Below are 24,252 nucleotides of genomic sequence, written 5' to 3' on the forward strand. Positions count from 1 at the left end.
GTCGGATCGGCTCTCGGGACCTCTTAGGTTGTGACGAACGGGGAACATCGTACTTGAATTTCACTTTCAATGTTTGCTAGATCTGAGCTTTACGGATCTTTTGAGAGCAGGAACCTTCTATGAAGATTGATGCGAATGTTGAATCTTTAATCATTGGTAGCTTGTATGGTTGATGAATCTGAATGTTTTTTTCTCATAAATTCCAAAACATATCTTGGAAAATAACAGCTTTTAGTACATCTATCTCAGAAAGTTGAATCTTGATGATGTACTTGGATATTCTGAGTTCTCGATGGTACCAAAATTCCAGGAGTTTTCATATGTTCTGATAAAGTTGGCATACTTTCTGAACTCTGTGGGATGTTAAGTGATACGTTCGTGACGTGTATGTGATTTTGACATAACGTGTCATAACATCCCCATAAAGTGTAAAAGTAGTGGAATCACTAGAAAAGCATGCAATCATATTCCGATGTTTTCTTTCTTTTTTCAAATTCATCAGAAACTAGACTAGTTTCAGATTTAGCTGATGATTCCTCAGTATCATTACCGGGCATCTAACGTACTTTGATCAGTCAGGTTAAGAATAGTTGTTGATGTGGTTGTATGTCTTATAGAAGTTATGAATCCATAGTGGGTCTCTTTCGCCACTTGTAGGTGAAGAATTGAATTTTAAATAAGGTGTGACATCTCAGTGACCTGTTTCAGAAGAGACTCGTAGCTACTAGCGTGATTAGGATCTTAAAAAATAATCCGTATTCTTATACTGAGAAGTCTAAGAACACCTAAGAGCACATACTGGCAACTCCTCGCTAATCGATTGCTTATTCCAGCGCCACCGGTTCAGCGGCCCCGCATCGCTACCCACTCCGAGTACTATTACCAGCAAACGACGCCCGGCCTCATCTACACCTCACCCATCGCCACGGCAACGATCAGCCCACGGCAGGACACGACCGTGCTGTCGCAGCAGTTCCCCCGCAACCATCAGCCGGCGCACTACGAACGGCAGAGCGCTAGCAGTGGCAGACGAAAGCAGAAGGACGACGTGACCGGGCGCACCTACCGGCCGTCGCCGCTCGATTACGACTACTACGACGATGGAGACACGCGCAAAGTGGGCAAATCCAGCTCGCAGGTATGTAACATATCGCGAACACGACCAGCCAATGCATTACATCTTCCCATACTCTTCCCATATACCCTCCCGCCCCACCCCCCCCCCCGAAACAGGTTAAGGTGATCATGCACGGGCCGGGCATCATCGAGTGTCTCGACCAGGGCAACTTCCCGCATCCGCTGTCCTGCAAAAAGTTCATCTCGTGTGCCAAAATGGAGATCGGAGGCGTCATCGGCTGGGAGTACACGTGCCCGAAGGGTCTCAGCTACGATCCGGTCGGGGGCATCTGCAACTGGTCCGCCGGGCTGGGCTGCAATGAGTGACGACCCTCTCACGTCGTCTTGGAACGTCTTGGTGTGTAAGCGTTCCCAATTCCCTGCCCTGCCCGTCCCAAGGATCCGGGGAGGGTCCTAGAATACGTCCTACTGTTTCGATAGTTAGCTGAAGGGAAATCAACCGCCTATGATCAAGACTGGTGTCTGCTCTCTTTACATTTTTTTGGGGCTAGCATTTTTGTTTGTTTGTTTGTTTTGTCACTGAAATCGTAATCGTACCCTTCCGGGGGTAGCTTCATTCCTTCTCCGTCCGCTAGCGAGAACGGGCAGCGAGCGCCCGGCGGAGGAGACGGCTCGAGTGATCGGATGTGTGACCAAAGCCAGACGATCATACGTTTAGAAGTTAGTCAATATTCCAATCAGCGGGACGGCACAAACCGCCCGTCTTAGCATTAAGCTTTTTTTTTCTTCTCTTGTAAGTTTACAAACTTTTGCTCTCTTTCCAGTTGTGGGAGAAACGCTAGACTGTTTATATTTGCTACTTTCTATACAACAATCACGATATCCTTATTTTGAGGTAAAGTTTGCAAAGATTTCTCCAAAAAAGTAACTTATAAAAAAAAGAGACCAGTGGCCTTGGGCAATGATTCTTTCGAACTAGAAAAAGAACATGCAATCCCCATTATTAATGCATAATGCAAACATTACAAATAATCGGCCCACTCTTCTGATACTTGCTTTGAGTGATATGTGTTCTGTTTGAACGATTCGTGTAGCGTCGCACACCTTTCAAATTATAATTTAATTTTTAACGTAAAGTATTTCATTCTATCGCCTTTCTCCCCTGTCTCTTTTAAACATGAGACATCTTCACAGGCTGGCTCTATCTTACGCCATTTGTTTGCTTCGATAGGAACTGATGAGAATGTAAGTGTGGGGTGTTGTATGCCGACAAACTCATTACTTCATGCATGAGGATCATTGAAATTACGTGCAAATGCAGACGACGTTTTGCAAGCGAACTAGCAATACGAACCACGACATTGTTAATGTTAACATACTCAGTTTTGTAATAAAATAGACATACGACGATAAAACCATCTTAAAACATAACCACATGCCTTTTTGATTCTTTTGCCAGCCGAAACATTGCACATGCGATCAATTTTCTACTCAATTTTTAAATCTAACTACTTTCTACGGCACTGTTAGTCGGTGAGATAGGAAAACATATCTGAATTGCTACACGGTTTAATGATAGTGATATGTAATTTATTACAAAATAGAATTAGCTACTTAAAACGAGCATTTTTTTTTCGATCAGTACACGTTGACTAGAAGGGAAAGAGAAACCAAACGCCTAGTCTACTTTAATTTGGAAAAATATACTCCATAACACGCGAACGCGCACAGCACTTTTAGTTTGAGCATAAATTGCGCTTACGATACACCATCGAACGGTTAAATCTTTAATTTGCTATCCTTAGCTTGATGTTGTTTTACAAAAAATGTAGCCTAGATTTGAAAAAAAAAGAATCGAGAAAACGTCACTGCCAATAATCGATTTTCACTAACCACGAGCAGCGCTGCATTTCGCTAAGGCACTTTGAAACACGTGTCCAATGCGTCACCTAAAACGGTACATACGTAGCGGTAGAGTGTATGCGAGGCGTAGACACAGCGAACGAGCGAAGGCAGACAACGTGTGTGCGGCGACGTTCGAGTCCTACCAGAGCAAGCCTGTGCCATAGCAAAGAGCGAAAGAAAAACGCCTCCGCTGGTAAAGATTTTAAAATCCGATTTGAGCACCGTGACCACGCGGGGCACACACACACACACACACCGAGCCACCGCCGTCTTCCTAGCTTAAGCGCACCGCATACTTGCTATTCCAGTCGCGCTCGAACACGGACTGCAGCTCCTGGATGATCGTGCCGTTGGTGTCGAACGACGAGATGACCAGGCCGATGCCGGCCGTATCGATGAAATAATCGCCCGACCAGTTGGAGGTGCCGATGTACGCCGTGTTGTCCGTCACCATGTACTTGTTGTGGTTGACCCGCCCGAACGGTATCTTCTTCTGGTCGTCCGACGCCGGCACGATGAACCGGCGGATCTGGATGTCCACCCCGGTCAGCGCGTTCGACAGCGCCTCGAGCGAGTGCAGAAAGTATTCCTCCGACGGTCGGGAGTGGTCCCAGAGCGAGATGAGCAGCCGGAGCGATACCTTGCGCTCGATCGCCGCCTTGCGCAGTGCGTCGTCGATGTACGGCCAGTACCTGGGAGCCAGCCGCAGAGAGAGAAAGAGAAGGAGATCGGTGAAAGAACCGAACTGCCGTATAGCACATATCTGCCACACATTCTTCAGCACTTACTGCGTTATGCGCGTGTAAAGCGTTAGCGGAAAGTAATCCATCACGGAAATGTGCACGAAGCGGTTTGCCTTGCTGATAACGTCTAGGATTGCGAACAGGTCGTCCGTGCGCCACGCCGGTGACATCATCGGCGGAGAGCTCTGCAATATACGAACCAATGCACAACAAGTTAATGCTTGAAGCGTGTTTTGAATGACTAATGGGTTGCTTGATTCCCTCTTTGAAACATTTACAATTAACCCATTCGTTTGCGCAGGTGATCACCAAAAACAACAAATAGAAGGAAGAATAATAGATAATACTCTCAAGTGCCTCTCGATGCCCCTTCAGCATCAGCTGATCGTGAAAGTCTTGGAGCAGGAGGAACTACCAGAGGAGTGGAAGCTGGGTGTTATTCCCAGCTAGAACCCTACGCATCACCTGTTCATCGACTTCAAGGCGGCCTACGACATCATAGACCGGAATGAGCTATGGAACATCATGCAGAGGTAACACTTCCCTGGGAAGTTGATCCGGCTGTTAGAGGCCTCCATGAATAGGGTGCAGTGTAAGGTGCGAGTATCGAACTTGACGTCGGAATCGTTCGAATCGCACAGGGGTCTGAGGCAAGGACTCTCCTGTCTGCTCTTCAACATCGCTCTGGAAGGTGTTATTCGAAGCGCGTGGCTAGACAACGACATCCGCTGCACGATCCTCAACCGGTCTCTCCAATTTCTTGGCTTCGCGGATGACATCGACTTCATCGAAAATGAAGCGAAGATGTGTAAGGCGTACACCCGACGCAAGCGCGAAGCAGCAAGAATTGGATTGAGAATCAATGCGACGCAGACTAAGTACCTGCTTGCCGGAGACTCAGACCATCTGGGAAGCAGTGTATTAGTTGACGGCGACAAGCTCGAGGTAGTAAAGGAGTTCTGCCATCTCGGGACGGTCGTTACTTCGGACAACATCAGCAGCGAAATCCGGAGAGCAAGAAGATGTTCGATAGCGATCCCCAGTCTGGCATAAGGCGCAGGGGAGCACAGCGAACTCGATGGCTGTACCAGGTGGAGCGAAACCTGATTGAAGATCGGGTGTCTGCATGGATGGGAGGTTGCAGCCACGAACCGAGCATCCTGGAGAATGGTTTTTGACATCATGTCACATCGACGGGCTCTATCGTGAACAGACCAACAAGAGAGAGAGAGAGAGAGACTAAGAGACTCTGAAGTGCATATTGTTCGTTGCATGATCTTATACGTCCTTCTACTCTTTTTTATTTTAACAGTTTTACAGTACACCAATGGTTGTCCGTCAGGCATCAGTCTCTTTTACAGCGTGTCACAATTGTTGTCTCTAAGGCATTAATGATTACCTGTTTGCCAAACGATTTGTTTGCAAATTTTGAAATAGTTCGTTCCAAAATTAGTTAGCTTTAGACACATTAATAAATGAATGAATTCATTTCCCAAATCCTTTCATATACATTGTGATTTTTTCATGATTTTCACAAGAGTAAAAAGTGTTGACAAACAGACAAAAATTGTTGTGTAAAGCAACATTTGGTGCACACTGTCAAGAGACATTTGGCAGCAACTACTGTATTTTAAAAAGAGTATTAAAAAATTACAATAAAACATTTAAACTTTCTGCGCTATTCGCGTTGAAACGAAGCCACGTGTGATAGCTTTAGTAATGAAGTAGATAGTGTTAAAAAAAACAAGCCGATGACTAGCATTACGCACCAGATCGGAAACACTGATTTAACCCTGACTAATGAAATTGCTTCGAAAATTGCTTTTTGTGGTTTGCAACTTAATGAGCTACGGCAATAATTTGTACCACTATCGCCGCACAGTCATGTCCCTTCACAATTCAATTTCAGTTGCAAACTGTTCACGATACCATTTTCGAGCCGAGCTGTTTGTGTAGCTATTTTAAATGCAAGCTGAATCCAACGGTCGTGACAAAGCACGCGAAAAAGTACGTGTAGCGCAAAAAAAAAAAGCAAAATGACAAGGAACGACCGATAGAGATTTGCTTGTATGTAAAACGTAGACCCCTCTGGGGACAACTCACTGGCAATTTAAGTTCCAATGGATATACAAAATTTGGTGAGATTACCTTAAACATAACAACTAAAAAGCCGAATGCCAGACACAAAGAAACAGGCTCTTAATGTTTAAAACAAAAATCGCAATCAACTCTTATCAAATTGCGCTTGATGATAACCCTGAACTGTTTCATTCCTGTTGGCCAGCTTATCACTGCTGCGCTTGCACGAAGAATGTACCGTTTGGGCAAAGCCGAAACGAATGGAATCGTGCACGACAGCCTACAAAATGCAAACAAAGGGCGCACAAGGCAAACGAGTAAAAGCAAAAACCAAACTCACCGAAAAGTACGCATCCATCGCGTTCCTCCCGTTAAACTCTACGTGGGCCGGTGCGGAGTAGTTGAAGCTGGCGGCGTACGCTTTCGGCCACTTGGGCGGTATGCGGGCGTCCGGTGCGCCCATATCCCAGTACACGTCGAATATCTTCGCCAGATCCTGCACCAGGCAGGAGCAGTTCGTGCCGAGCACGCCCAGCTCCTTCACCTGCGTCAGCGACCGCCAGTCCATGTTGGCGCTGCCCAGATAGAAGTGGTTCCGGTCGATCAGCCACACCTTCGTGTGCAGCACGCCGCCCCCGACCAGCCGCGGAAAGTCGACCGACCGGACCAGGGCAGCCCCCTGCTTCGCCAGCAGATCCGTGTCCAGGTTGGGCGACGCCGACGTCGGTGCGCTCTGGGCAATTTTCACCTGCAGCTTGCGCACCGTGCCCGCCTCGTACAGCTTGCGAAAGATCGTCTCACCCTCCCGGGCGGACGAGTGGTTGTACACGTCCGCACCCTTGAGCGTCCAGTAGAACGAGCCAATCTCAACCGTGGCCTGGGCCAGCTCGAGCAGCGCCGACCACGCCTGGAAGGTGGTGCGGAAGGTGGGGCTGCCGTCCGGGTACGCCATACCCTCTGGGATGCTTTCGACCAGCTCGAGCGAGCACGTCTCCGGGCAGGCGATCGGGTGCCCCAGCCGGCCCACACCGGCCCGGGCCGGCTCGCCGGTCTCGCCCGCCCGCTCACTGTGGTCCATCAGTGGCAGCAGCACCACCAGCACTATCAGCACCAGTATGATCGTGATCGGAATGCACGAGCTCCAGCCGTTCTGGCTCCAGCGATTGTCCCGGTACTCCGACCGCAGCGCCTTGCTCTGGTCCCACAGCTCGAAGTCGTCCTCCGGCCCGCTCACGGACGCGGCCTCGTACGCGCCGCCGGCCCCTTTCGCCACCTCCGAATCCTTGTCCATCGCCGGACTCTGACTGCGGCCCATGGTCAGCTGCAGTTTCATGCTGCCCCCGGTGTTGCCAAACCAAGCGCCAGCACCACAACGAATAAGCCCGCTGGTGCTACTGGTGCGACGTCAACCGGAGTCGGGATCTGCCACGAACCTGGAGGGACATACACACACACACACACAAGCCATGCACGGTAGACAGGCAGGCAGAAGAAAAGAGAAGGCAATAATAATTTAGAAAAAAAGGTTAAAGAACAGTGTTATGGTTGATTGGGGCTGAATGTTGACATGCTGGACGGACTTTACACAGCTGGCAGGGGTTTTAACTTATTCAGCATAAAGCAAAGGACTCACGCGTTCACACAAACGCACACACACACACACACATACAGGTAGAGAACCGCACTGAAACGCTAATGCGAGACCTTGACGAAAACGAAATCCTTCCTCACCTACACGTACACATACATGAACATACACTATTGCTGCATTAGATTGCCGTTTGTTTGCTAGTAAAGCGTTTACCTTTTCAACATATGGCGCACTTGCTGGTGGTAATGTTGCGTGTATTTATATGCTTTGGATGTAAAGACAACAGCCCCGATAGTGAGTGGAGATAAAACCGCAAAATTTAACCTACTTTTTTTCTTCCCACGGGCCGCTTTGTTTTGGACCGACGAGCCCGACGTGAGCAAAGGAGCAAACTGTCAACGTGCGGCCCGCGCTTGCCGTCACTGCGTTCGCCCAGGGAGGTACGTCAAAGCAGGCATTGACGGAAGCCATATTTGAACCACCGAGCAAAGCGCGCTCACACACATTCAAAATGCAATCCTTTGCAAAACATAAAATAATAATAATAAAGCATTCGTTTTTGTGTGGATGTACGGTAATACGATCAATTCACAGAGTTACGTATCCCGAGGGTTGTAAAAAATGTGAGTTCTTCATGTAGCAGGGTACAAAGTAGTGATGGGTCATACGAATCGGAATCGTGGGTGCAACGAGTTCAGCTAAATAAAGAGCTCCGTGTGGTGATGTACCTACGGATTGGAGAATTACATAGAGTAATGGACTCTACGAATCGCACGCACGTCGTTACCGAATCCGCTCGGAACCGTCGGAGCCGTTGGAGTCGATCTGAGTAGTAATGGGTAGATTAATAAAACAGGGATTGACTCCGCCAAAATCGCAAGTGGCTCTGGTAAGTGCAACACTGCATGATTGGAGCCATCAGATGGTCGGACTAGTTGGCACTAGTGATGTGGTCTCTGGAGCGCAACCACCACTCTGATCCGACTCCGGCTATTAATAGTCCGATTCCGACTCCGGCGAAATGGGAACCACTAATTTCTCCCGGAATTGAAGTCGTCCGGAATGGTCCGGAGTCACCTGGAGTCGGTGTCGACCGGAATCGGAGTCTATCGGAGTCAACCGGAGCCGTCCGGTGCAATGTGCTTGTGATTAGAGATTTCATTTCGTTGTGCTTTTTGCTTTGCGCATGCACTTCGTGCAAAGACCTGTTTGTTTCGAAAGCCGACTCCAGCCTACTCTGGACGACTCCGGACGACTTCGAACGATTCCTGGTGACTGAGAGCGATTCCGAACGACTCCTTGGCGGATGCTTGGCGGAGTCGGTTCCGAAATCGTCCGTTTTTTTTTCAACTAAACCCATCACAAGTTGGAGCGCTAGGAACCGGCTTCGGCTGTCGATTAGTAAACTCAGGACGCTTTGGGACAGCTCCGGACGGAACCATCGGTTTCATTTAGCCGTAATAGGAATCGGCGTAGCAATGCTCGGAAGCAGCTCGGAGCCGTAGTGCCAATGCGAACTTGGAATATTGTTGCTACCGTTTGAAACACTCGCTCTCAAAGTATATCGAAGTAGATTCGGAGTCGTATGCACCTGTTTTGTATATCAATCGACCCGTGGATACTAACCGTCTTTCTATCCTGGTCAATCCTTAGTCACTAGCCCATGAAACTCCAATAGCATGGAATTGACGTTTCGATGGGTTCGATGGATTAGTTGATCATCGTTTGCAGGTTCGGAAGGTGGTTCGAAAGAGTGAATTCATATTCGACACAGCATTTAAGAGCAGAGTATCCTAAGCCTGCCCAAGGTTGGCTATTTGTGACTAATGATACCCACTGCTGGAGGCACAGTTTCAAACGAGACCTAAAGATGGGAAGGCATGCATTTAGGGGCGATTCTAGAGAGCTAAATTCCAATAATTTGTATACTAGAAAATAATCTAGCTTCACTTACAGCACACGGAATGTGTTGGCTACTATTTTTCTATGTTCCTGAGGCCTCCTCTTCGAATTTTCATTCCACAGCATCATAGCTACTTCAGGTTAGAAAGCTTAACAGATTACCATGATGCTGATCCTCAATAATCCTGCGATGGCTATTAGATGTTGGAAACGCTGTAATAAAGCTGGTGAGCTCATGATCGATGATGGATGAATTCTTCAGCATCTTGAAACTGCTGCATTTAGCGGAGCTTCAAGCCTATGCGCACGAACACAGAACTCCCTTCGTTGGTGTTTGTTTTTGTACATTGGTTGTTTTTTCCACGATTTATTTTTCATTTTCCCAAACCCTCGCTCCTACCTTCCCCCCTTCCCTTCTCCCTTCTGTGTTCTTCTCGTATACTTCAGTTCAGTACCGGCGCTCCCCAAGCGCTTAACGGTCAAAGGCACAGCCTCTAGCTTAACACTGGCAGATTCCAGACCACGTTCCCGAGCAGACACCCGGTCACGAGCAGCGGAAACCGGGGACTGAACTGGCTGCTGATGACCACGTGTGGATAGCACGGCTTGTACCTGAGCTCCCGCAGCGGTGCCGGTTCGCTGCCGCTCGCCAGACACTGGCGCGCGTACCGCATCTCGTTGCACTGCTCGTTGAACGCCAGCAACCGCACGCCGTAGTCATCGTGCGGCGAACAGATGACCCGCCCGTCCGGCGAGAAGCACGCCTCCCGCATGTAGCCCTCCACCTTGTTCGACTCCTGGATGTAGTAGAGCAGCCGGGTGCCGGTCCCGTCCGTACTGTGCCCGGCGGTCCGCTTGCTCGCTACCGGTTCCGACCACGCGGACCCGGCCCGACCTCCCTTGGCGGGCGGCGACAGTCTTATGATGGGTTGCATCGGGACTTCAGCAAGTCTGGGGCACGGAGCACCGGAGTGACTGGGAAAGGCACTAGGGTTTGGAGAAAAGAAAGACACTCTCTGTTAGCATTTGCTGCAGGTGTAAGCGCAAACACGGTATCATACTGACTTGTTGATCACATTCCGCTCGGTAGCTCCGTTGCACCATGTCGCTTCCGTTAGTACCGTTTCGCTTGGTTCTCGCTTAGGATCTCGCCCGAAACCCTCCATCGATCGGGTGCTGTTGCTTCGCTCCTGTTGGGGCACATCTTCCTGCTCGGGCTCTTGGCTATCCTCCGTGTTCAGTTCATCCAGTTCCTGCTTCTCCGTGTCCGATTCATCCTCATTCTCGCTCCAGCTTTGTATATCGTGCACTACAGACCACTGCAAAGAGATGGGAGCATCGAGGCATTGTGCATAGCGTTGTTAGAATGTGTCCGCTGTATCGTCCATTTGCCGAAAAGCAAACAAAAACTAAAACGTCCCCTACAAATGTGTGGCCACCGTAGCGTGGGAATGGGCCGAAATTATTGACAGGCTGCGTTTCCATGCACGATTGCGTTCCATTCACTTTACCACTGTGTTGTGGTTTGCGAATGTTGTGCTTTGTTATGGCAACAGTAACATTCCAAACCCAATCGTATTATGCTGGAGAGGGTTTATTATTTTATCAGGTTTGAATTTTGTTTTTTTTTTGGGTTTCGGCATTTATTCGCTTTATGCGATTGTGGTCCTGAGACGTTCCAACTTACCTCTGTCTTCTCGTCGTATGAAATATTTCTACTAAGAGCACACCAACCTTGAGGATGTAGCTAAAAGTGGGCATATCAGAAAAACGAATCATTAAAAACAAATTAAAAATAATGCAATTTGCTATGCAGTGTGGTCTAACTGATGCATCCAAGCACATAACATGCAGGAGATTGTAGCCAAGTAGTTGCGTCGTCGACATCACTTTGTGCTGGCGAGTGTGAAACTTTGAGCATTTGTTGCAGTATTTTTAAGTCATTGACGGGGAAATATACCAATAAAGATGTAATAATGCTTGTGCGTATGTGTATATAAGAAAAAAAACACTAAAAGGTGCAGTCAGCATTACATTCTGGCATCCACAACGGGGAGAGACAAGGTTTCTATTTCTTCTATTCTACATTTATATTGACCCGTCTATTCTATATTACGAGTGAAGGTATTCAACACATTTCAATGTTTTTTTTTAAATACTCATGCAGACAAATCAAGCGTAACTGATAAAAGAAGCAGCATTGACCGTATGGGATGAAGTAATCAGGAGTAACTATTACGCACTTGCTACCGTGAATTGTTTTGCTGTGTGAAGACCCGTTGCAGTCCCACTGGGTCCCCCATATACAGGACTGACGTATCTGCAATAGGTAAATCAATTAGGTCCTTGCTTAAATCTACTGTTGCTATTGCGACAACTAAGAAGTAGAAGAGAGCTATACTAGATACTTTTAGCTACACAATCTGTTGATATTCACCCTCTTAAGACCTGCTGAAATCAATCAGAGAGACATCCTGAAAAATCTAGCCAAATCATTTAGATAATTATTTGGAAACGGTTTCCGTAGCAACACTAATGACTAAAAGCTATCACTGATCAATTTCATCACCATGCTGACCAACTTTGCCAAGTTACGTAGCGATTTTGAAACGAAATCTGGGAATTTTCTGGACTTCAATGAATCGCATATACTATGCGCCTTTCTTTTTCATCTATGCATGGTGGTTTGCAAAAGCATATTTGCAAAAGCATGGCTATTATAATATCCATAACGATGCATGACGTCAGTTTTTTTCATAAGGAACTATCAAGGCAGTCGCAAAGTCAGAGGAAATAAGAGGTTGAGTTGAAAATAAGAGGAGGCCGGAAAATATCATCACGATTAAAAAGTGTGGTTTTATAATGAGCCCAGATTCTTGGCTTCCATAAGTAAGTTATGATGCAATTGTAGTAACTACAACGATTAGTTTGATAATAATTTTCTCCCGAAAAGGCAACAGTTCTCCGAATTATTCACAATCATACGTAATACGGTGCATAAACCTTGTTTGTTGCGCAACGCACTGCGGTCATTAAGTAACGATTCCGCTCGAAACTCCCGGTGTTGCTGGTGCTGAAGTTGTTTTCAACCCCCTCCGCTTCACCTCAGGCTACAACGTTTCCACCTCGGTGCGTACCTCTGCACTGTACAACAACCCGAAAGAAACCCCATCTCCCCATGGTACATACCGTCAAGCCGCTAATCATTTCCGCATCGTCGCCGGGTGGAAAGTCGCTCACAAACTCGATACGATTTCTCTTTCTTCTGTGGGAGACCGCGGGAGTCTTGCGTGCGCCCAGCGGGACCCGTTGCTTGCGCATCAGGTTCAGTCGTTGTATGTTTGGCTGGGGAATTTGGGGGGGAAACAAAGGGCCGAAATAAGTGGGTGGGTTGTGGGGCGATTGGTTTTTAGCAACATTTTTGTTACACTTACGCGAAAGTCGACGAGATCACCGGCCAGGCTGGCCAGGTCGAGGTCGTGCACCAGCATCAGGTAGCCGGTGCCGGTGCAGAGCACTAGCCGCGACTCGTCCGGCGCGAGCCGGCACCGCATCAGCCCGGGCATGTACAGCAGCCGCTGGTAGGTGCAGCCCTGCTCGGTGCTGTTGTTCAGCTCCCAGGCGTACACCAGCCCGTCCAGCCCGGAGGAGAGCAGCACGCCGGCACCCTTCGCGTACTCGATGTTCTTCACCCAGCCGCTGTGGCCGTGCAGCGTGCGCAGCTTGGTCGAGAGGTTGCGCGCGTCCCACAGCGCAACCGTGGTGTCGTCCGAGCAGGACGCAAAGGTACGGCTGTCGACGAATCTGCAGAATAGGCAGATTGGTGAAAGATTGGTGATTGCACTGTTGGAGGGTAGGGGTTTCGAAACCCAAAGACCGCCGAACAATTCGCACTTACTTGATGCAGTTGACGCTGCCATCGTGGGCATTGCTGACGGCGCTCACCTGCTTTTCCGCGAGCGGATCGAACAGCACGATCGATTTATATTCACAGGCAGCGGCCAGCAGCGTCCTACGCGAATGAGGCGAATGATAGAGTGAACGGGAGAGAGAGAGAAAGAGCGAGAGAAAATGGTTAATTGGAAAGAGCAAAAAAAAAAACACCGAGAAAATATAATAAAAATAGTATAAATGCAATAAAAGTCCAAGCAACAGATCTACGCGCGCAGCATACAGATATTGCGCAAATCGACGCCACACCACACTTTGTGCGCCAATAAATCAGCCACTATCGTGACGGATAGGGGGGGGGGTGAGACGAGTTAAAGGTGGGTGCGGAAAACTCGGAAGTGCAGCGCCGGAGTGCAGTCCGCAGCAGCTGCAAGCGCCGCTCGTCTGGAGGTCCGCGCGCAGCCGCCGGCGCCGCGTGTGGGTTATGGTCACGGTCAAAGTGATGCATGAAGAAGCACACCTTGAAGCTGGGGGTCTCTGCCGGCCATGCCACACAAAGCGGTTTGCCGCCGCAGCGGCAGCGGCCGATTCTTCACGCGTGATGGCTTCAGACGGCCGATAGACGGACGGCGCGCGCATTGCAATGCCAGAGATCGGCTCCTGCACTATCATTTACATGTTCGTCCCGGGAGACCCTGGCGCGCTCAACAGCATGCACCTGATCGATTGCCGTGCTGTGATAGTAGACGGAAGAAGGTTAGATCGTTTGAATTTGAATGTTAGATTGGCCGCCAATGCGATATGGCAAAACCGTTTAGCCCCAGCAGTTCGGCCGTTTCAAGCAGGCAACGAACTGGACTGGGAAGGTTTCCTTGCCTTTCCATGTGTGTCACGTTATCTTCCTCAACGTACACCACACACGGGAGGCAGCAATCGACCAAGGTGGATTACTTGACACCTTTTTTTCTCTTGTTTCTTTTATTTATTTCTCTGAAATAAAAACCAAACTTGTTTGGCTGTTCCCCCGGCTCCAAGGCCACCGCAATGCTACAACGCGCTCTCTGCCCAGGGTCGGGGGCAGTAATAAATCCCAGGAAATTCACCAACCCGGCCTAAGGTCGCACCAGATGGGAGCCAGACGACAGTCGAAATCAACTTTTTCAGGCGGACAGAACAACGCTGGCAGCGCACCGGTTTTAGTAGTTCCGGAGCAGCGAGCCTCGCAAAGGTGGAAGGCACCTAAAGGAAGGCTCAAAAGTAGAGATGGGACTTTTTTGCAAACACTGCAGGTTGTTTTGTTCGTTTAAGAGTTCGTGCCGAAGCTTGATTCCTAACATTGGTAATACATCTTTGGCTTTACCTGTTTGCAGATTCTTTACCCCGAGCATACTTGGTTAGGTACTCTCGCGAATTATTCACATCTGTTAGCTGCCGCAGACAAAACTCACTAGTCACAAGTAACTGATCAACAATGTTATAAAATGTTTAAACCCAACATGTGTTTTAAAGTCCTCGTGACGAAGAGTTAAAAACATCCCGTCTGGTCTCTGTCTGTCCGTAGCAGAACCAGGTAGGATTTGTTGGATTGCAGAGCCTTTCAGCGTGTGGGGCTTCAATCCATCGCTTTGTAGCAGTTAGAAAGTACGGTTCAGCACACAAAGAAGGCTCAGCAGATACGGGGCTTGAACACGTGGCGGCGAAGACATCCTTTTAAAGTCGTACAGCTTGACGAGTACCACCACAGTGAGCGTCGTCCAGTTAACCAGTTACTTTTGCATGAATTTGCTTCGTTATTGGCCCATCTCTAGACAGGCATGAAATAAATGTGTTTATTATTATTATTTTTTGTTTTGTTTAATATCTCAAAAGCGCGTGTTCGGGAAGTGTTTTGTGGTGTTTGGTTTACAACCTTTCATTTTCAGTTTTATTAGATTGGCAAGATCACATTTGCGCTTTTTTTTCGTCTTCCACCAAGAGCAGGCTGAGTTCCTGCCTACAAACCGGTTACGAAATGGGGGGAAACATTGGGGTTTTGGATTTCAAATTAACCGCTTTAACCTCATTTAGAGTTAAAAAAATGTTCTTTTTTGGTGTCGACCACCAGCGGTTTGATTCGTTGGGAGAACATTTTTATTTCACTTCCGTTAGCTTTGGATGCTTAACATCTCCGACCTCCTTTCACCAAGAACACGCGTTGGGAACACATTGGTTGACCGTTGTTAAGCAACGGCTCATTGAGGCAACCGTGCAACCAGTTCGATTTCTAGATTTGTAGCTCATTCGGTAAGTGGAACCTGGCTGACACTATTACATCCCCTCGCCATTGTTCATTTTACATGTTATTGTGAAATCATTTCGACAATACGTTGTATTGGACCAAGTCTGCTGCACTCACTGAAGAACCTAGCTTGCTTGTTCGTAACCAAACAGGTCTGAGCACTTTGAACCCTATAAAAAAGATATTCAGAGCATTTGGACTGCAGGATCTGTGGTTGTAGCGGTTATCCCGAACAGATGAAGGTCGACTGACTGACTGGAATTTGTCTGTCGGCTAGGAATAACGCTCTCGGAGAAACAAAGATACAATAAACATGCGAGGAACTACTTTCACAAATTTGTTTTGTTTTTGGTTTTCTTCTTTTAAACGCGAAACGATTTTACTTCTGGTGACACGACACATTTTGCTCGCATAAACCATGGCTTGTTGGCTAACAACTATACTTTAAAAGCACTTTAAGCTGTTTTATGTTGGTAAAATAAGCTCCAACAGCTTTATCTAAAGCAATAGTAAAGCAAAACAAGTTCGCATGTTTGCCGGGTCAGCAGGTGCGCCACCGGACAAGATTATCTCGCTCGGGCGGTGGTTTATGGGCCCGCATTTAAGCGGCTTCTGGAATGGTTCCTTCTCGCACAGGTAGGTCAAAAACGCTTCCGCCAGCAAAGTAAGGCACGCGGCAGAGTGCAAGCGACGAACCCTCCACCAGCGCGGTTACGACTCCGGAACTAGAGGGCGACACATCTTCTGATTTGGTTCCGTTTCGGCAAGTCGATTACCGTCGATTGGAGGTAAATCGTAGGCAATCAGCAGGCTGATTTACAGCACTAGTTGGTAACTGTGCGCTTTATTGCTGGCCGCCGCAGTGAGCAGGAAGAGAACGAAAACAACAAAAAAAAACGGAACCGAAACACTCCCTCGTAAAAGAACGTGCGACACACACAGACACACACACACACATTAACAAATGATCTCCCCCAAACCCCCGTACTCCACGCCACCCGTGCTAATGTGTTTCCCTTTCCCGTTCCTAATAGTTTCAATTCTGCGATTTTGTGCTTTTTTTTTGTTGTTGTTTCAAATGTTTGGTTAGTTTTGCCGTTTTATTTGCTTGAGCGCGCCTATGCGGATACGGCAGACCGAGCGAGATTATTGTCTCTCGGCAGCTAATAATTCGCCACAATTCGCCAACCACCAACCCACCCCACCCGTGTCGCACGATCGCGCTCACCGCGATATCACAACCGGCAGTGGTGGTGGTAGCAGTGGAGAAAACGCGGAAGCCGGATATTATGGTTGGATCTGCCACCGGAACGGAACAACGGTCGACTAACCTCGGCTTCCTAGCTCCCCACCCACAAAACCCACCCTCAAAAAGAACGGCCGTAAACGGCGCTTCCACGAACCCTTCTTCCACCCACGGCAAACACGACGACAAACGCTTAAAGAGATTATGGCAAACGCAGGCTAAGCGCGAATGACAACTACCAGAGCAGCAGAGCACTACCTGATCCGGGGCCGACGTCACCGTCACCGTAGCATAAGCGGCTACACTAATGCAGCCAATCAATCAGCACCCAGCGCCAGCTAGGAAGTGGTGTGTACCCTTCCCTCCGGTGCGAAGAAAATCGGACCCAAAACAACTGAATATTTCACACCACATTCCCGCCGAGGCCCTTCCGTACGTACAGCAAACAAAAAAAAAACGCAGCACCCCCAGAGGTGTGTCGGCTTAAGCACTGGAGCTTCGAGAAACTTTGGAGGACGTCAGTTGGGAGAGTTCAATACGCTTTTTTCGATGCTCTATTTTTTTGTTTTGCTTTTGCTTTTGAATCATTGTCCATTAGAGTCGTTTGTTTGTACCAGGAGTTAGAATTTAGAAGTATCTTATGACGACCAAAACCAGAAGTAATTCTTTGGAGGACACACACTGGAAGAGTTCAATACGCTTTTTCTACGGTCTGTTTTTTTGCATTGCGTTTGAAGGGTTACTGTACCATTACAAGCACTTGAGGACATTAGTCTGTATGAGGCGTTAGAACTTAGGAGTATGTATATTGCGATCGACCAGATCAAACCAGAAGTAATTGAAGGACACATATTGGACAAGTTAAATAAGCTTTTTTTGACGTCTTTCTTTTTTTCTTCATCTGAACGAAGCTTTGGAAGCTTCGGAGATATTTGGAGACAATTGTTCGCCTAGGCGTTAGAGCATAGAAATAACCTGTGTCCATTAAACCACACCGAAGGTGATTCTTTGGAGGATATAGATTGGGAGAGTTCCAAAAGCTTGTTGGGACGTCCTTTGTTACCTTTGAAGGATTATTGGGATTGAGGATGGGGAGTTGGAGACAATATTTTACATCTAAAATAAACTTCAGGGTCATTGGAGAAGTTTGGAGATAATGGCTTGGTTTGGCGTTAGAGCTTAGACACATCTTGTGGTCACCAAAACACATCCGATGTGATTCTTCGGAACGTCTTGCCTTTTTTTTCAATCTCTGAATAATTATTGGGATCCGAGATGGAGGTTTGGAGACATCTGTTTGACTCGGAGTTGTAATTTCAAAACAAAATGTTCCTTTGATCACTAGATCCGAACCAGAAATAACCCTTTGGAGGGCAAAAGATGTAAAAACCTGATGTTTTGCTATTGAAGGATTCAATCTTGGAGTATTTTGGAATTTTATGGTGCGTGTATATTGCTGTTGTCTCTCAATGATTGTTGGGACTACATTCAAATCGCTTGATAGCCCTAGACCATAGGACCAATGATACCTATGTTGGGAGTTTGTACAGTAGACAGCCCCACCACCACACAGAGCGCTTACTTACCCATCGGGCGAAAACTCCAGATTGCAGATGGCCCCACTGTCCTGCCCGCACCGGTACGGGTGCGACAGCTCGGCCGACAGTGCCCTCGGCTGCAGCGACCGGAAGATGGTGCGGTAGATCATATCGGTGTCGCCGATGCGTGCCGGCAGTCCCCGCTCCCGCCTGCGATACCATTCGTGCAGAGACATCCTTCTTTTTCTAAATCGTCGTCGTAGTCGCCTACCGGGAAAGGAGGAATCGTCGCTCACACGTAAGTGTGGCACCGCATTTGGCGTTTTGCGCGGCACAACGCAAAGTGACTGAGATATCCAAGGATTTCACAAAATACACACAAAACTAGATTGATTGGTGGGGGGGGTGTTCGTTTCGTCCTGACGTTAATGATGCAGCCGGTGTGAGGCAAAAGCAAGGGACAATTGGCCGTGAACCAATGTATGCTAATGTGTTGGGAGAAGGAGTTGGGTGGAAAAAGAAGGTAATATGGTAAATTAGAGCATCCTCGAAGGTGCGCCTCGCCGTTGTCGTTGATTGATGGCTGGATTGATGGACGTGAACGTGTTGACCCGAGGTTCCCTTTTTTCGGGGTCAAACACATACACACACACACACATACACACACACACACAGACATACACACTGTAAAGAGTAGTTGGTGCTCCGATTTTGGGGCCAGCAAGCCCTCCGTCCCCCCCCCCCCCCTTCTTTCCCCGTACAGCTAACCCCGGATACCTGATCGACCAACTCACCATGAACTTGAAATAACCTGATCGTCGCAAGGTGGTAGGCGTAATTAATCACCAACACATGCTGCTGCTGCTGCTACCTAGATCTGACAACGGAGAGTGTGCACAGCAAGGGAGAGGAGAAACAAATTCATTTGACCCAAATTCCTTCGAAACGTGATCGGCAAGGGCAAATCGCACTATATCACAGCAGAACACACAGTCACACACACATAGGCAAACATACGCACACAAGTTCAAACTTACGCAAAACACACGCACGTCTGGACGTTGGAGATCTCTTGACTAAGATTTGAAATAATAAAAAAACACACAAAAACAAACAAAGCACACATTCAGAAACGGAAAACTACACATACAGAAAGACACGTCCACAGAACCACTTATTAGATCGCACTTAATCCACCGAAGGCTAGAACACCCTTCGCGTCCCCACCATTACACATCTCCACCAAAAAAAAAAGGGGGCACAAACGCAGCAGTTGATGGACCACGCGGCAACTACCAACCCGGCATGCCCAAACGAAACAGTGCGCACCGGGGGAAGGGGGGGGGGAGGGAGGGGGAGGTGAGGGTTTTACCACCATTCACTTTACAACAAACTTTACATACGTTAAGGGGCGCGCGGTTTGCTTCTTAAAACAACCACTACTTGGCAAGGGAGCAAGAGCAAGACAACCGACGCGGCCACCTTTTTTTTCGGTGGTACGCGGAACTACCTTCGACCTTTACCGGAACTAACATCCACCGCCGTCCAAAAACCGCTGGAGGTACGTCACCGCTGCGCGCGAGCGTCAGGCAGTTTGGCTGGCTGCGGAACGCGCGGCTGCTGCTCACGCAGGAAAGATGGACCGCTCCGCGCACGGTACACCCACAGCAGGCAACAAAAAAATGAAAACAGAAACAAACAACAACAACAAAAACCCGCAAAAAGATGACGCAGATCCGAAAACACCGGAACACCTGTTGCGTTGCTTCCCTTGCGCACCGCGCAAAGCTAATCAGTGTCACGCGCGCAGACAAAAGCTCTCAAAAGCGCCCGCAAAGATTGGGGTTCGCGCAAAACACGTCCGGCCAGTAGCGCCGCTCACTAAGCTATGGCCGAGCAGGCAGACGGGCAGCCGCAGCGAGACTGGTACAAGCATGCAAACACACACACACACACACACAGCCATACACGGCAGGGCTTTTGGTCGGAGGCGTTACGCACCGTCGGGTTTCGCCGTTGCGCACAGCACGCCACTGATACGCGCAAAGGGAAGAAGGGCGGCGTGTGGGGCTTTGGATCGAATGGTGGGTAAAACCCGCCGAAGAGTCTCTTGAGAGTCTTGCGGCAAAGCTGTCTTGCAGAGAGAGAGAGAGCGAGAGAAACACGCTAAACCGGTGCGCCGCTTGAACCAACACACCGGTGGCACACTTGCGGTCACTTGCGGGAGGAGGGTGGCTGAAAATGGGTGGGGTTCGTGCGCAGCAGCCGATGCCGGAGAGGAGCGAGCACAGCGTGCTGAACGTTTGCGAGCCACTATTTATTTTATGTTTTTTTAAGGGATGGAGTTTGTTCCGTGTACTAGGGATTTACCCTTACATGGGGCGGCATAGTCGCATAAACACCAAGCAGACAGAATGGTTGAGTAGGCATCCGGGACCTAGCAATATACCCTTAGCAGTGACCGCGTACAGGTTGGGTCGTCCTAATCCCATCAAACGGGCACTATCAGCTCGTCGGAGCCTTACCGAAGCAGGTCAACGCCATTACTGGGGTTTTCAGGGGGTTTCATAGTTGTGGGACACTTCCTTGACTCTTTCCTATGGGAAGTAAACTTCATATGTTGGAAATTAGACTTTTTGGACAGGCTCATTGGAAATTCCTATTAGATTTGCCCAACAAGGGATCCTTTATGCCACATTCTTCCAAAAAGGTTTTGCAATCAAAATCTTCACAGCATTCAAGCAACAGGAATTTTACCTTTCGGACACTCCACTCAAACTCCTAAGAAGTACAAATTACAACTTTTTTTTTTATTCTAAGCTAACTAGATAAAACACATATTGCATTACTAGAAAAAAAACAGGACTGCCTGGAAATGTTTGCCTCAATTTTACCCAAATGAGCTTTTCTCTTCCACTATCGCTCTGCTTCCATGTGTTCAAGTTGGGGCAATCACGTCGTCAACTTGAATGACTCAATAACATGCCCGTCATGGGATCATGGGTTCAAATCTCAGATGGACCGTCTCGTAGGACGTTACGCCAAATAGAAGAAGGGGTAAAGTTGGCAAAAATCCAAAGTCGACTCCGATCCGACTCCGGAATCGATCGGAGTTGTGTGAGTGCGTTACAGAGAGCACACCACTAGTATGTAGCTTCTCTTATACTGTTTATTCCAAAAAGAGTCTTCAATTTCGTACGGTTTTTTGATTGATTTTGCCATAATGAAATAAAAAAAAGCTAAGCAATTGGATATGATCGTTTTATCGAAATTAAAACATAATGATAAAAGGGCTTCCTGTGTAAGGGATTCCATAGAGCGAGGATGTCGGATATATTTTTCGCTTATGATCACGCAAACGCAAACGAATTTGGAAAAGAGATTTAACAGTACACAGTATAACGTCTGGTAACCTGTACATTAATTTTAGATTACAGCAAATTTTAATATATTTTTTTAAAAGTAAAACAAAAAAAAACGTTACAAACCGACACCACATGAATAGCTACCACATGACTCACCAAGAGCAAAAGTGCCAAAAAGATAAACCAAGGCCGGGCCTAGTTTATTGGGTTATGTAAAAAAAAAGAAACTGGTTCTTTGTAATTAAAACAGATAGATTTGAAACATTTGTAGCAAGAAGTGATTATTAAACTCGTATAGGTAAAAAACAGGAAAGCTCGTGATGTTGGTCACTTGATTTGGTGAAGATGAAAAAAGAAAAATAAACACATAATAGGTTTTTACCGAATGAATGTTAATGCTCTTCACCATTAAATTTTCTGTCATGCAACAATTTTTACGCTACACCTACTTCATCCATCAATTACGAACCTTCAAATCATCGCTTCTAACGCAGTTTGACCTGCAAACACCAATACGCAGCCAAATTGCTGCTAGAATGAGTTTCTGTCTGCCTTACTTGTGATTAATTTGTGGCATCTACCGGTAGCTGAACATAATTTCCACTTCCTATAGCATTCCTTTTCTCAGTTCTTTGCGCTAATTGCTTTGTTTCCTAATTGTTTCCTACCGTATCGACTGAAATCGAAAGCTGTCCGTTGGATCGTGTGTCACAAAGTGTCGAAAAGATTCTCACCTCACCTAAACACGGGCAACTAGCGTGGTTTCATGAAAATTCCCAACCGGCTGCCGCTAGTCAGGTCCAGCTCGATGGTCGCCACCTGGCCGGATGTCGCCTTGCGTACCACCAGGTGAAGCTTTCTGCCCTGCATATTAGCAATCACGGACTGTACCTGGTTCATCGTCTTGAAGTTACGGGCAGTGACCGTTCCAACCTGCACAATCTGATCCCCGACGGCAATGCCCTAAAAAGAGGGATGAGAGTTAGATACAATTAGAATTTGGAGTATTGTACTAAACACAGTCATACACCACCCACGAAAGGATTCAATTTAATTCCTACAATTAATCCAAAGATTACCATTCGATCTGCAAGCTGTCCGGGTACGACCGATTCCACCACCGCGAATGGTTCCGGCGCGCTGCTGGCCGTTCTGTCACCGTCCACCTCCATCGGTTCATTCGGCAGGTTCTGGTGGTGCTGCTGCTGCTGCTGCCCGTTTGCCGGCGCGCTTTGTTCCGCTTCAAACACCTGAGCAATGCCCTTTTCGATCTGCTGCATAATTTTTTTCCTATCATTCTGCAGGCAAATGATCGTGTGGCGCGCTTTGCGCACCGATAACACGTCTACGTTGCTGAGCGGGTAGCCCTCACCGTCCACCAGTGGCTCGTTCATCCCGATCCGGTTCTGTAAGGATGAATGATCGTGCAGCATTATGTCGACATCGACTTGAAAAGGTGAAAATTCCGATCGGATCGCCCAATACTAACCGCACTCAGGATCAGTCCTTGCTGTTCAATCTGTGCCTCCAGCTCTTGTTTGCGCTCCATGAGCGAGAGCACCGCCTCGCGGGACAATTTGGTGATCATTTTGTGAATACACACACAAAATCAGAAGCGGTTGGATGCTTTCCCAGGTATTTTAGACGAGAAGAGCGTTTTTAAGCAGAATTTTCCGGTCTCACGAACGGTCGCGGTGCTTTGTTTTCGTCGTATGAAATAGCACAAAACCGCTCTCCCCGCGTTGACGTTTTGTTGTTGACATCCTCGTCGACGAACTCAAGGTGTATGGATATTAGGAGGTGAAGTGCTTCACAGCAAATTGACATTTCACGACTTGACATAACCGTAGCAATAGATGATGCGCAATCTCAGATTGCGCATATATTTATCTGTCAGCGGGTCGGTTTGATATATTTATCTGTCACAAAAAATTTATATATGCCTCGGACATATAATCTTGAAAATTTATGCGCAATCTTGGCGCAATCTGAAAATGTATGGAAATGACGTTTATAGCTCAGGGTTGGCTACGCGAAATGACTTATGTTTTGATAAAACGAATATATGCGCAATCTAAGATTGCGCATCGTGTATTAATATGGTCAGAATGCGCTTATATTTATCTGTCAAACGGGTCGGTTTGATATATTTATCTGTCAAAAAAATTTTATATGCCTCGGACATATAATCTTGAAAATTTATGCGCAATCTTGGCGCAATCTGAAAATGTATGGAAATGACGTTTATAGCTCAGGGTTGGCTACGCGAAATGACTTGTGTTTTGATAAAATGAATATATGCGCAATCTGAGATTGCGCATCGTGTATTAATACGATAACAATACTGGGGGCTCCGTTATTAAAATCGGGGAAGGCTGGAGGGGGGTATAGAAAATTGTATGCGATTTGACATAACAATACTCAATGATGGCGCCCGGAAAACGCGCTAACAATTCACCTCCTTAACAAACACACCTTGGACGAACTCAAGTTGGATTTAAAAATATCAGGTGGTGGACTCTTGTGCATTTTGACAATTCGTCACTTGACGTAAGGTCCCCAGGATTCAAACTTTGTTTACAATTATTAAATTTGTTCATATACAGGGTTTCACACTTTATCTCAAGACCGCGGGAC

At 47.5% G+C, this 24,252-nt stretch overlaps 3 protein-coding genes across 17 annotated transcripts; all 3 read right to left on the reverse strand.

The window, feature by feature from the left end:
- Positions 1–2,645: 2,645 nt before the first annotated feature.
- Positions 2,646–7,796, reverse strand: LOC120961034 (5'-3' exonuclease PLD3-like). Of its 2 annotated transcripts, none has more exons than XM_040384970.2 (4): positions 7,609–7,796; positions 6,145–7,237; positions 3,771–3,910; positions 2,646–3,674 (listed from the first exon to the last, which is right to left on the reverse strand). In XM_040384970.2, exons 2-4 carry the CDS (start codon positions 7,135–7,137, stop codon positions 3,257–3,259), a joined length of 1,551 nt encoding a protein of 516 aa, XP_040240904.1. In that variant the 5' UTR covers positions 7,138–7,237; positions 7,609–7,796; the 3' UTR covers positions 2,646–3,256. The 2 variants fall into 2 exon arrangements, with proteins under 2 accessions (XP_040240904.1, XP_040218311.1); XM_040362377.2 differs by lacking the exon at positions 7,609–7,796 and adding an exon at positions 7,438–7,600.
- A 1,834-nt stretch (positions 7,797–9,630) lies between these two features.
- Positions 9,631–20,874, reverse strand: LOC120954992 (DDB1- and CUL4-associated factor 10-like). 12 transcript variants are annotated; one of them, XM_049609804.1, is made up of 10 exons: positions 20,005–20,874; positions 19,288–19,326; positions 19,045–19,127; positions 18,299–18,735; positions 13,196–13,309; positions 12,732–13,101; positions 12,487–12,642; positions 10,985–11,044; positions 10,363–10,616; positions 9,631–10,284 (listed from the first exon to the last, which is right to left on the reverse strand). In XM_049609804.1, the coding sequence occupies exons 4-10, from the start codon at positions 18,484–18,486 to the stop codon at positions 9,792–9,794; spliced, it is 1,635 nt and encodes a 544-aa protein (XP_049465761.1). In that variant the 5' UTR covers positions 18,487–18,735; positions 19,045–19,127; positions 19,288–19,326; positions 20,005–20,874; the 3' UTR covers positions 9,631–9,791. The 12 variants fall into 12 exon arrangements, with proteins under 12 accessions (XP_049465761.1, XP_049465754.1, XP_049465748.1 ...); XM_049609797.1 differs by having other exon boundaries at positions 19,774–20,874; XM_049609791.1 differs by having other exon boundaries at positions 19,761–20,874.
- Positions 20,875–21,654: 780 nt separating this feature from the next.
- LOC120956193 (26S proteasome non-ATPase regulatory subunit 9) lies at positions 21,655–23,372 on the reverse strand. 3 transcript variants are annotated; one of them, XM_049610019.1, is made up of 4 exons: positions 23,105–23,372; positions 22,695–23,021; positions 22,355–22,578; positions 21,655–22,291 (listed from the first exon to the last, which is right to left on the reverse strand). In XM_049610019.1, exons 1-3 carry the CDS (start codon positions 23,201–23,203, stop codon positions 22,369–22,371), a joined length of 636 nt encoding a protein of 211 aa, XP_049465976.1. In that variant the 5' UTR covers positions 23,204–23,372; the 3' UTR covers positions 21,655–22,291; positions 22,355–22,368. The 3 variants fall into 3 exon arrangements, with proteins under 3 accessions (XP_049465976.1, XP_040233506.2, XP_040233501.2); XM_040377572.2 differs by having other exon boundaries at positions 21,655–22,304; XM_040377567.2 differs by having other exon boundaries at positions 21,655–22,578.
- Between the last annotated feature and the right edge of the window lie 880 nt (positions 23,373–24,252).

Source organism: Anopheles coluzzii, chromosome X, assembly GCF_943734685.1.
Source record: "Anopheles coluzzii chromosome X, AcolN3, whole genome shotgun sequence".
Classification (NCBI taxonomy): Eukaryota; Metazoa; Arthropoda; class Insecta; order Diptera; family Culicidae; genus Anopheles; species Anopheles coluzzii.